The sequence below is a fragment of the Heloderma suspectum genome, chromosome 5, assembly GCF_057233095.1.
Source record: "Heloderma suspectum isolate Gila_16-S chromosome 5, 16-S_ref, whole genome shotgun sequence".
NCBI lineage: Eukaryota > Metazoa > Chordata > Lepidosauria > Squamata > Helodermatidae > Heloderma > Heloderma suspectum.
In genome coordinates this window covers 157,435,085-157,447,232 of record NC_139462.1, presented here as the reverse complement: position 1 = coordinate 157,447,232, position 12,148 = coordinate 157,435,085, and the positions used below count along the sequence as shown (strand labels likewise).

The following is a 12,148-nucleotide window of genomic DNA, read 5'->3' as shown; positions in this document are numbered from 1 at the left end:
GGACCATGGTTAGCTGCACGTGTGGTAGGGGCTCTCGCAGAGGTTAGTGCTAACCACCCCGCAGCATGGTTAGCCCAACCACCCTTCCCCAGTGTGCATTTGAACAGGGTCGCTATCTAGCAACTAGTAAATACTAGCTTTATCTGGACTGTTGTAGCAAACTATTTATGAAACATTAAAGACATAAGGCATGGAAATTCATTTTCGTTTGGAACCTATACTCAGCATTGTTTTAAACATAGCTGGCATATTAATATTATAAAGCTAACACAGATTATTATGAAAAGCACAAGTATTATTTAAATTATGTATACCAGTATGTTAAGTCAGTCTTTCAAGGTAGGCATTTACATAACACTGTTGTGTAAAATTCTGGTGTGGATTCTTCATTCTGTCTTCTGTCTGATCTTTCAAAATCTAAATGGTTCCCAAACGTTGGTGGGAATGGAAATGGAATCTGCTGACTGCAGCAGGTAAAATAACTGAGATTAGTTTCAGCCATAAATATCAGCATTAATGTGGCAAAATTACTGGGCACAGTCCAGCAAAATTACAGCTGCAAACCTGTACACACTTATTTGAGAGAAGGTCTCATTGATATAAGGACTTACTTTTAGGTATACATCCATAGGATCAGGTTGCATGTCTCTTTGAAAGCAATAGATTGCGACTTAGTCATGTTTAATGAAAGCCTGGGCTTTAGTCATGACTAATTTTTGTTGGATAAAATATAAAGTGGAAAAAATATACTTTGAGAACTCCTAAATTCTATTTAAATGTGTAATTGAGAAACAATTCACAGATGCAGTTATTTTGATGTATCAGTTATCCAAATGCTGTTCCAGACGCTGTAGTTACATCCTCGATAGACATGCATATATGGGAAGGAACTATTGTCCAAGGTACTGTTCTTTTATAGTTGCTGCCGCCACGTCCTTTTGCTACACATCAACGTCCTTCTCTGTAAGGAACCCACAGCAGAGAACTCTTACCAGACCAATATTTATTTTTATTTCTGCAAAAAATTATGTCTTACCGTTCTGGTGCTTATGCACCTTTCAAAATGGCTAACAACAATTAAAACCAACCATAAAGTACATTTAAAAAAATAATGCAGTATAATAAAAACAGACCAGTACAGCAAATAAAACAGGGGCATCAGATAAAAATGTATTTGTTCAATAAAACAATAACCTGCCTAAACAGAAAGGGTTTTGCCATACAATAAAACACTGTCAAAAGGGGGGCCAACAAAGCCTCCTGGGACAACGAGTTCCACAGTTTAGGTGCAGCCACAGGAACATAGGAAGCTGCCTTACACTGAGTCAGATCATAGGTCCACCTAACCCAGTATTGTCGACATTGACTGGCAGCAGAACTCCGGGATTTCAGGCAGGGGTTTTTCCAGCTCCACCTGGAGATGCTGGGGATTGAACACAGGACCTTCTGCCTGCAAAGCAGCTGCTCTACCTCTGAGCTGTGGCCATTCCCAGCGAAAGCTCTCCCTTGTCCCCATCACCCAAGCCACTACCAGATTGGGTATGTAGAAAAGAGCATCTCAGTCAGATCTTAGGGCACCTGCCGGCTGGTATGGGAGGATAGGCTCTATGCAAATGAGTCCCCGCTTATCATCTTCATTAGCATGTAGTAGAGCAAAGATCAGAACAGATAAGTAAAAAGGTAAAGGTGTCCCCAACCAGTCGTGTCCGACTCTGGGGTGCGGTGCTCATCGAAGACGCTTCCGTGGTCATGTGGCCGGCATGACTGAACACCGAGGTGCACGGAACGCTGTTACCTTTCCCTCCAAGGCGGTACCTATTTATCTACTTGCAATTTCTTGCTTTCGAACTGCTAGGTTGGCAGAAGCTGGGACTGAAGACGGGAGCTCACTCCGTCACACAGCACTCGGGTCTCGAACTGCTGACCTGCCGACCTTCCAGTCTGCAGTTCAGCATCTTAACCACCGTTTGTACAAATAAGTACAATATACATAAATGTATATTGGGGATGGATACCACCTGAGTAGGTTTCCTGAAAGCAGTTTTCACATGCCCCAGTGAGCAGACAAGGGGTCATTGCAAGGCTTTCTTAAAGTCCTGTGTTCAGAAATGTGCAGAAGTCTTGGCTGAGGAAGGCTCCATAATTTCAAAATGAATGCTTGTCAAAATCTGACATATTATGGTTCATGTCATAGTATTTTATATCACCTGTGTTTTCAGACCTGTTCTGTCTTCTTTGTAAACAGATACTGAATGTGAAGGGCAATTTACCAAAATATTTTTTCCCGGGGAACAGTAACATTCTTTTAGTATGAACACTGAAAGCCTGTTGTGTAATGGCTAACTTTTTCTGAATTCCACAATATGGCACTTTGCCATACCATTCTCAGACAAATAAATGCCATAATTAAATCCTGCTTATACTTCACACTTACAATCTCTCCATGATGGGACTGGCAGTTGATATAATCAGAAACAATTCTATGTTGAAAAGGATACGTTTAATCACTGCAATTTATGGAACAATAAAATATATGCTGGCAGATTTTAAGTATTATTATTAACGTGAACCACATACAACCTGAATGGTTGCATGTGGCAACAGTTGTGCTATTGTACCTTCCCTTTCCCATCCTTTTATTCATATTATCTATTCTGCCAGCATTGCTCTTATCTACTCCTGTACAAAAGATGATGCAATGTCCATAGATCTATCTTTTCCCTGGCTCCCAGCATCCTTTTTCTTTAGAGGTCCTTTGGAGGTAAATGATGCACTGGTAGAAAATAATATTTTGTTCTGGAATACCATACCATTTCCACGAGTTTTTTGACAAATGTCTGTGGTATATCTTTAATGAACTACTGACCTGTCTAGGTTTTATACAAGAAAAAATGAGTTTTGAGTATAGACGGGCTAGCGAAAGCATATTTTCAAGTGACTGAAAATGTATATTGTTGTGATTTGAGTAAGACAGACCTATTATTAATGACTTGTTAGAATTAGAAGTGTCTGTGGAGTTTGAATTGTTTAGTGGTAATGTAATATTTGTGGTACTATAAAGTGAATAAGTTTGATAATCTTGATTCCCATAAAATGGAATGAGAAATGAAATGTGTACATATAACTTTTTTATCATACTCACTACTAAAAATAAAATGCACTGCTTTGATAAATCCATGAAGTTGAAAGTGCTGTCTGTCAGCTCAGACTTTTGTCATCCCAGTTACTTTGTTCACTTCTTCTTTAGACAATGGCAAAGGTTATAACTACAGTGCTAAAATTCCCTGCTGACCAAGCACATAAGATATTAGAACGAGAAGATGCACGGACACAGGTAAGCCATTATAAGAAACGAAACAAAAGTGGATTTTCATTTGTGTCTACTCTTATTTAAGTAAAAGCCCTTTGAGTGTCAGTCATCCCCCCATTTTCCCAGAAGGATTTTATATTGGAAAATTAGTTTGGTGAGTAAGGGCAGGACAGGAAAGCTCTACTAATGATAACCATGAGAACATTAATGCTAGTGGATACTGGGCACTACTGAATATGGTGACAAATCTGCCAAAGATAAAGCTTTGATTTCTCTGTCTTGCACTTGGCCTAAAAGTCAGAAGAAGCCTATGTAACTTCATCATTAATGTGGAGAAAATCCTCCTCTATACAACGCCTAGTTAACGTGCCACTTTAGGAACTTTAAAGTTGACAAGTAAATGCTTATCAGTTAAAGAATCTAATAAAAAATAAAGGATTGATCTCAGTTTAGGAAGGGGATGAATGCCCATGAAATTACCAGGTTCAGCAGGAGAAGCTGCTGATGAGAAAATCTGTCCAATAAAACCAAGATGTATGCATGGATCTTGGGCACATGAAATGTGGCTCATGACTTTAAAACCTTTCTCTCTCTGCACATCGCTTCTCTTTGCTATACAGAGATGAGGATGCTGTCTGGGTTTGCTCACTAAATTCATTGATCTAGAGCAGAGCAGTTCAATGCAGTTTCTCCCTTTCCCTTCATTTTTCCTTCACAGTATAAACAGAAGTTAAACATGATGGGAAATAATGAACTTGATTTTCTGCCAGCTCACATTTTGAAAGGTTTCAACTTTGGGGCTACCATAGGTTTGATCTAAGGCTGTGCTTGAGTACCATTTAAAGACGATTACGGTGGTTGCTATTTTGGAGATAGATGGTAGAGGATGCTAAAGGGGTTTAAAATTCCATAACAGTACTTTCAAAAGCCTGTACTACAACTTTATTGGAAAACTATGTGAGTGGTGGCACTGTATATTTTGTGATGAAATTTCAGGATAATACATGCATATTCTGTTTAAAAATGAAATGTTGATATCAGTTCATTTTCCTCTTTGGCTACTTTATCTAAAAACTATCCCGCTTTAATGCATACTAATCCTTCTGATGTGCTTTTCTGTCACACTTAAACAGATGCGGGGTACTGATGTTAATCCTGTTTAATTTTGCATGCAAATGTTAGATGAAATGGCAGGAATAAGATATCGGGCCCAGTATTTGATTTGTGTTCATCAAAATAAAGCAGAATGCATCCATGCCTCAGACGGTTTTTGAATACTAGCATCCTTAGTAGAGGATTAGTAGATGTGAATTACCAGAAGGAATGAGAGGCAAAGAACAACTGTAAGGCTTCCTTTACTAAAAACTAGTCTATTTGTGCAGGCTCAAGCACTCTGCATCTGCATTGCATGAAATAGGCGGCACTTGTCTCTGATCTACCCTGGGGAGCAGTGCCTGAGATTGCTATCAACCTGTTGCAATACTTGTTTAACCTCAGCACTATGCCACGTCCTGTACAGAACATAGAAGTGCCATAGTTAATCATGGGCATTACATTTGCTATGGCCACAAGCCACAGTGGAAATAGATGTGTAACACTTCTAAATGCACATTTGCTTTTAGTAACACAGTAACCCAATAAGCTGTTCTTTTCCTGGCTTTGTAGTTCACCTCACCTCGCAGTGGTATCTTCTGAATAAATCATCAATCAGTGCTTTAGTTAGCATGTGGGTGAGTGTTGTCTAATACTTAATAATATTTGTTTTTTCTTCTCTTTGCTAAAAGTAGTAATAAGGTATCCTTTACACTAACAAGCTTGCTGAACATTTGTTCTTACTGTACTTGCTTTGCATAGCCCCCCAATTTGGATTCAGGCTGAGGCACTATGGAAGATTAGCTTTCCCCTTCATTGTTTCTGCAACTCAGGGTTCCCCAATCAAAGCTGCTATTAGCCACAGAAGGGGAAAACAAGAGGTACTCATAGTGACCCCCCCCCCCCAATGGCTAATACAAGCTTTGGGCAGGGAAAATTCAAGTCAGGGAAATGGCTCAATGGGAAAGGATTGAATCCCAGCATGTTATCCCCCTCCTATGACTGCTTTAACCCAAAGAAAAAGAGGCAAAGAGATCCAGTTTCAGATTTCCCATGTCATATGTAGATTGGCTTTTAGTTACGTAAATATACTGGCACAGGACTGGGTTCATGAAAATCAAGAAAGCAAGTTTATAGTCCTCATTGTTTTGGAGGGATTCTGCAAAGGTGCAGGAAGTTGTTTGCAGAAAGCCTCAGTGTTATAGAAGTGGGATGTTTATGCTCTGTATTTTACCCTGCTCTCCTTTACATACCCTGCTCTCCTCATGTTGCCTTCTGCCATTACTTCCCAGATAATTCCATGTTGTTCAGAATTCAAAGAGTAGCTTAGAATAAAGCTTGCAAATTAATTTAGACTATGCTGTACCTCATTTTTTAAATATTAGCTTATTTAAATTAGATTACAGAATACAAAAGCAAAGAAACATGCATTTAGGTTTCCGTGCTACAGAGTACAAACGTCTTTGACCGTAGACTTAAAGTAACAACACGTTTCAACACATTTATAATAATAGCATGGTGGGAAATTACTCAAGATTCTATAAAGCTATTATGAATGGAAATTGTATTGATTAGCTATTGCAATTAACATTAAAACAACAAAAATGCCTACAAAAGAAGTGAGTTGTAGGAAAACTTGTTACTAAAGTATCAGTAGAAAGATCCAACTCATCCCAAACTTTAGCTTAAGTAAATTATAGGAGCAATGTTGTTGTTGTTCAGTCGTTCAGTCGTGTCCGACTCTTCCTGACCCCATGGACCATAGCACGCCAGGCCTTCCTGTCCTGCGCTCTCTCCCGGAGCGTGCTCAAGTTCATATTCATTGCATCCGTGATGCTATCTAGCCATCTCATCCTCTGCCGTCCCCTTCTCCTTTTGCCTTCAGTCTTTCCCAGCATCAGGGTCTTTTCCAGGGAGTTTTCTCTTCACATTAGGTGGCCAAAATATTGGAGCTTCAGCTTCATTATCTGTCCTTCCAATGAGCACTCAGGGTTGATTTCCTTTAGGATGGACTGATTTGACCTCCTTGCAGTCCAGGGCACTCGTAAGAGTCTTCTCCAGCACCACAGTTCGAAAGCATCAATTCTTCGGCGCTCAGCCTTCCTTATAGTCCAGCTCTCACAGCCATACATTACTACTGGGAAAACCATAGCTTTGATTAGACGGACCTTTGTCGGCAAGGTGATGTCTCTGCTTCTTACTATGCTGTCTAGGTTGGCCATAGCTTTCCTCCCAAGGAGCAAGCGTCTTTTAATTTCATGGCTACAGTCACCGTCTGCGGTGATCTTGGAGCCCAAGAAAGTAAAATCTGTCACTGCTTCCATTTCTTCCCCTTCTATATGCCAGGAAGTGATGGGGCCAGATGCCATGATCTTCGTTTTTTTAATGTTGAGTTTCAAACCAGCTTTTGCACTCTCCTCTTTCACCCTCAACAAGAGGCTCTTGAGATCCTCTTCGCTTTCTGCCATTAGGGTGGTATCGTCTGCATATCGGAGGTTGTTGATAATTCTCCCAGCAATCTTAATTCCGACCTCTGATTCATCCAACCCGGCATTTCTCATGATGTACTCTGCATATAAGTTAAATAAGCAGGGTGACAATATGCAGCCTCGTCGTACTCCTTTCCCAATTTTGAACCAATCGGTTGTTCCATGTCTGGTTTTTACTGTTGCTTCTTGACCCTCGTACAGGTTTCTCAGGAGACAGGTAAGGTGGTCTGGTACTCCCATCACTTTAAGAATTTGCCACAGTTTGTTGTGATCCACACAATCAAAGGCTTTAGCGTAGTCAATGAAGCAGAAATAGACGTTTTTCTGGAATTCTCTTGCTTTCTCCATGATGCAGCGAATGTTGGCGATTTGATCTGTAGTTCCTCTGCCTCTTCGAAACCCAGCTTGTACTTCCGGTAGTTCTCGGTTCGCATACTGCTGAAGCCTAGCTTGTAGGATTTTGAGCATCACCTTGCTGGCATGTGAAATGAGTGCAATGGTGCGGTAGTTTGAACACTCTTTGGCGTTGCCCTTCTTTGGAATTGGAATGTAAACTGACCTTTTCCAGTCTTGTGGCCACTGTTGAGTGTTCCAGATTTGTTGGCATATTGAATGCAGCACTTTAACAGCATCATCTTTTAGGGTTTTAAATAGCTCGGTTGGAATACTGTCATCTCCGCTAGCTTTGTTGTTACTAATGCTTCCTAAGGCCCACTTGACTTCACTCTCGAGGATGTCCGGCTCAAGTTCAGTGACCGCACTATCATGGCTATCAGGGACATTCAGATCTTTCCTGTATAGTTCTTCTGTGTATTCTTGCCACCTCTTCTTAATCTCATCTGCTTCTGTTAGGTCCCTGCCTTCTTTGTCCTTTATCATGCCCGTCTTTGCACAAAACGTTCCCTTGAGATCTCCAATTTTCTTGAAGAGATCTCTAGTCTTTCCCATTCTGTTGTTTTCCTCGATTTCTTTGCATTGTTCATTTAAGAAGGCCTTCTTGTCTCTCCTTGCTATTCTCTGGAACTCTGCATTCAGTTGGGTATATCTTCCCCTTTCTCCCTTGCTTTTCGCTTCCCTTCTTTCGTGAACTACTTGTAAAGCCTCATCAGACAGCCACTTGGCTTTCTTGCATTTCTTTTTCTTTGGGATGGATTTCGTTGCTGCCTCCTGAACAATGTTACGGACCTCCATCCATAGTTCCTCAGGCACTCTGTCTATCAGGTCTAATCCCTGAAATCTATTCCTCACCTCCACTGTATATTCATCAGGGATATGATTTAGGTCATACCTGAACGGTTTAGTGGTTTTCCCGACGTTCTTCAATTTAAGCCGAAATTTTGCAAGAAGCAGCTCATGATCTGAGCCACAGTCAGCTCCAGGTCTTGTTTTGACTGACTGTATGGAGCTTCTCCATCTTTGGCTGCAAAGGACATAATCAATCTGATTTCGATATTGACCATCTGGTGACGTCCATGTGTAGAGTCGCCTCTTGTGCTGTTGGAAAAGAGTGTTTGCTATGATCAGCATGTTGTCTTGGCAAAACTCTATTAGCTTTTGTCCTGCTTCATTTTGTACACCAAGGCCATGCTTGCCTGTTATCCCGGTGATTTCTTGACTTCCTACTTTAGCATTCCAATCCCCTATGATGAAGAGGACATCTTTTTTTGGTGTTAGTTCTAGAAGGTGTTGTAGGTCTTCATAGAACCGATCAACCTCAGCTTCTTCGGCCTCAGTGGTTGGGGCATAGACTTGAATTACTGTGATGTTGAATGGTTTGCCTTGGATTTGTACTGAGATCATTCTATCATTTTTAAGATTGTACCCCAGTACTGCTTTTCCCACCCTTTTGTTGACTATGAGTGCTACTCCATTTCTTCTAAGGGATTCTTGCCCACAATAGTAGATATGATGGTCACCTGAATTAAATTCACCCATGCCTGTCCATTTTAGTTCGCTGATTCCCAAGATGTCGATGTTCAATCTTGCCATCTCATGTTTGACCACCTCCAGCTTACCTTGATTCATTGATCTGACATTCCAGGTTCCTAAACAATATTGTTCTTTACAGCATCGGATTTTCTTTTCACCACCAGACACATCCACAGCTGAGTGTCCTTTCGGGTTTGGCCCAGCCGCTTCACTCTTTCTGGCGCTACTTGGAAATACCCTCTGCTCTTCCCCAGTAGCATATTGGACACCTTCCGACCTGAGGGGCTCATTTTCCGGCGTCATATCTTTTAGCCTTGTGATACGTTCCATGGGGTTTTCTTGGCAAGAATACTGGAGTGGGTTGCCATTTCCTTCTCCAGTGGACCACATTTTGTCAGAACTCTCTGCCATGACCTGTCCGTCTTGGGTGGCCCTGCACAGCATAGCTTATGGCTTCACTGAGTTACGCAAGCCCCTTCGCCACAACAAGGCAGTGATCCATGAAGGGGTATAGGAGCAATACATACACTTTATATGAATATGAATTTGAGCACACTCCAGGAGAGAGCGGAGGACAGGAAGGCCTGGCATGCTATGGTCCATGGGATCACGAAGAGTCGGATACGACTTCAACGACTGAAGAACAACAACAACATACATTTGATATGATAACATCTGAGTTGGGATAACATTAAACACTTGGAAGATGTCAGGGGCTAACATTCCTCATTCAGCCTTAAGGCAACTAGTACTGTCAAACCTCCAGAGGGCTGTCTTAGGATAAAAAGCGTAGACATTTCAATAGATAAGTATGCTGTGCGACCCCCTGAATCCATAATAATGGCTAGACCATTCCATATCCTTCAGTGCCTGCTGCCATGCCAATACCTTTGCTGTCTTTCTATTACGACATTGTGCTTGTTCCACCCATAGATTGTGTCACCTACTCCTCCAACTGGTGTTCTTGAATCCTAGTCTGGAAAATCCTGATATAGTACTATATAATTCCTGTTGAGATCTTTTAGACCACTGAAATTGTGAAGAAAGGGATTCTAACTTCATTGCCAAGCTGAGATGTCCTCCTTTGAATACTGAAGAAATTTGTTTCATCACCATCATTTCTACACTGTTTGATTTGAGGGAAGAAGTGTGTTGTATTCTGGCCTAGGAGCTACGGATTTACCCCACTTCTTAAAATCTGGTCATTTGTGTAATCTAGTAATTTAGCTATATTAAGCTAACTTTAAGTAAATAACATTTTCACAGCATCCTAGAATGTGGTACTGATTCCTGATTCAGGATTATTTCAATACATACTATTTTCTGTAGTAATTATAATAGGCCATTGATTCCTAACTTTCCTGTTGAAGTATTAGCATATCTGTCTTGAAGGAAAAATAGTTTGGTTTACTTTTACTTAAATTTTACTTCTCTTTTCCTCTACTCTCCCCTTCCAGTCCTGGTTACGATCGTCTTCTTGAAGAACTTGTGGCACATGCACTTTGTAGCAGAAGACACTGCTTTGAAATCTTATCATATCTCCATATTAGCTCACTGGAGAATGGACTAGAGAAGAACTACTATTTACGGTCCCACATAAAAGGAGCAAAACAAAGAACACTGATGGGTTGGGCTGCTGGGGCCATGAATATAGTTAATCAACTGCCTCGTGGAAAGAGTGTTTATCTGGTGATGAGTGCTTAATTTGGACACTGTTTTCTCTTTTGTTCTAGAGGGAATTTTTTTAAGAGAAAAGAAATTGAAATGCTTTGCCTCACTGCAATATACAAATTTCACAGGATATCTCTATAAGAATTAATGGTTTGACTGTCCTATTTATTTTATTGCAGTTTTTGGTCTGAAATAATTGTGCAATACACTTTAGGTGATTTTCCCAATAAGTTAAGCCACTGTTGACTCTTTTCCCCTCTCCCAATTTGATCTGTTGATTGTTTGGTGAAGGCTATTTACTTTAAGCTTTTTGCTTATAATGAATCCACATTGCAGTACCTCATTTGTTTATTCCAGCTTTTGTACTTATATTTTGTGGGGAATAAATTTACACTCCTGTAAATTGTAAATACTTACTACCTAATTGTATCATAAGCTGATCTCTGACTGTTGGCAGTGCTAATCTTGCAGAGCTGGGAGAAAATAAAACTTCTATTTACTGTACAATGCTGCAGCCTGATGTGTTTGTTAATAGCCAGAGTTATTGACTAATAATCATCTTAATCTTTTGCAAGATGGTAAGTGAACTGCTCCCAAGGCCTCAGATCCTGCTTCTGAAACATGTATAATAGGAAACTAGTGATGCTTTTTGCTGGTGTGAATCTGGGTAGCTTTATGGCCTAATAGAGCAGCAGAAAAGGCATGTTAAAGAAGAATGTCAGTCATAAGTTGGAGCAGTAGTTTGCTCTTAGGGCTATTAGAATACAGTTGTAGAGTCTCATGAAAACTCTGTGCTAACCACAGGTTCTTGCTAGATAAATAATTTGAAAGGACAGCTATCAACCTTAAAACAGACATACATGAACAAAACTATTGAATTTCCAAAATTATGGTTTTCTTCTCACAGCAAGTTCTGTAAAGATAGATGAACATCCAGGGAACTGAATATAGCTTGTTTTTTACACCAAAAATATTTTCAGTGTGGGATCTGTAGACAATGAAAGCACACTGAAGTGGAAAAGCAATACTAACATCTATTCAGAGATGACCTCATGGTTGAGCCCTTCCTGAGTTATGTGGGAAAAGTGTATAATCAATGCAAACCCATTGGAATGAAGATAGAACTCTGTCCCATCCTCCAAAAGCAATGTTGTTTGAAGAATGTGAAATTTATTTCTGGTTAGAAGATATGAAGGACAGAAGATTATCCTTTTTTTAGGACAGAAGATTATCAGCAGCAAGTATTTAAGCATCATGTTTGAACAACCATGGCACTGAACATGTTCTTTAGTTCATGGCAACTAAAGAAGTTGACCAAGCAATCTAACAGTGCAGTCATAATGGACTGGGAGAATGCTAAGTGGCAGATCTGCCACGTCCAAAAACCTCCCACTTCACACTGACCGGGGGTTATTCTTGCTTTCCCTCTCCTGCTCAATTCTGTGTCTTTTAAAAAAATTCCACCCTTAATTGCAACAGGGAAATACTCTGGTGTAGAGTAGCCCTGGAATCCTAGGGCCTTTCTGGCAAACGAAGGGCCTTTGGATCCAGTGGATCCAAGGCTGCCTCTGTCCCGTCCCTGCCCCACCCCCGCAACATCCCGTTTCAAGGCCTAATGCCAGCTACTGCCAGTGGCAACCCAACCAGTGGTGGGTCT

At 40.6% G+C, this 12,148-nt stretch overlaps 1 protein-coding gene across 11 annotated transcripts in view; it reads left to right on the top strand.

Annotated features, from left to right (window-relative positions):
- The window catches only part of GOLGA4 (golgin A4), an 80,586-nt gene extending 69,590 nt beyond the window's left edge, over positions 1-10,996 (top strand). For 8 of the 11 annotated variants that reach the window (XM_084857961.1, XM_084857959.1, XM_084857957.1 and 5 more), the window contains one exon: positions 3,248-3,475. In XM_084857961.1, coding sequence (XP_084714087.1) covers positions 3,248-3,394 — 147 coding nt within the window. In that variant the 3' untranslated portion in view covers positions 3,395-3,475. Of the gene's footprint in view, positions 1-3,247; positions 3,476-4,975; positions 5,041-10,277 lie in introns of those variants that run through there. The other 3 variants (XM_084857960.1, XM_084857955.1, XM_084857956.1) reach the window with 2 other exon arrangements.
- The last annotated feature ends 1,152 nt before the right edge of the window (positions 10,997-12,148 follow it).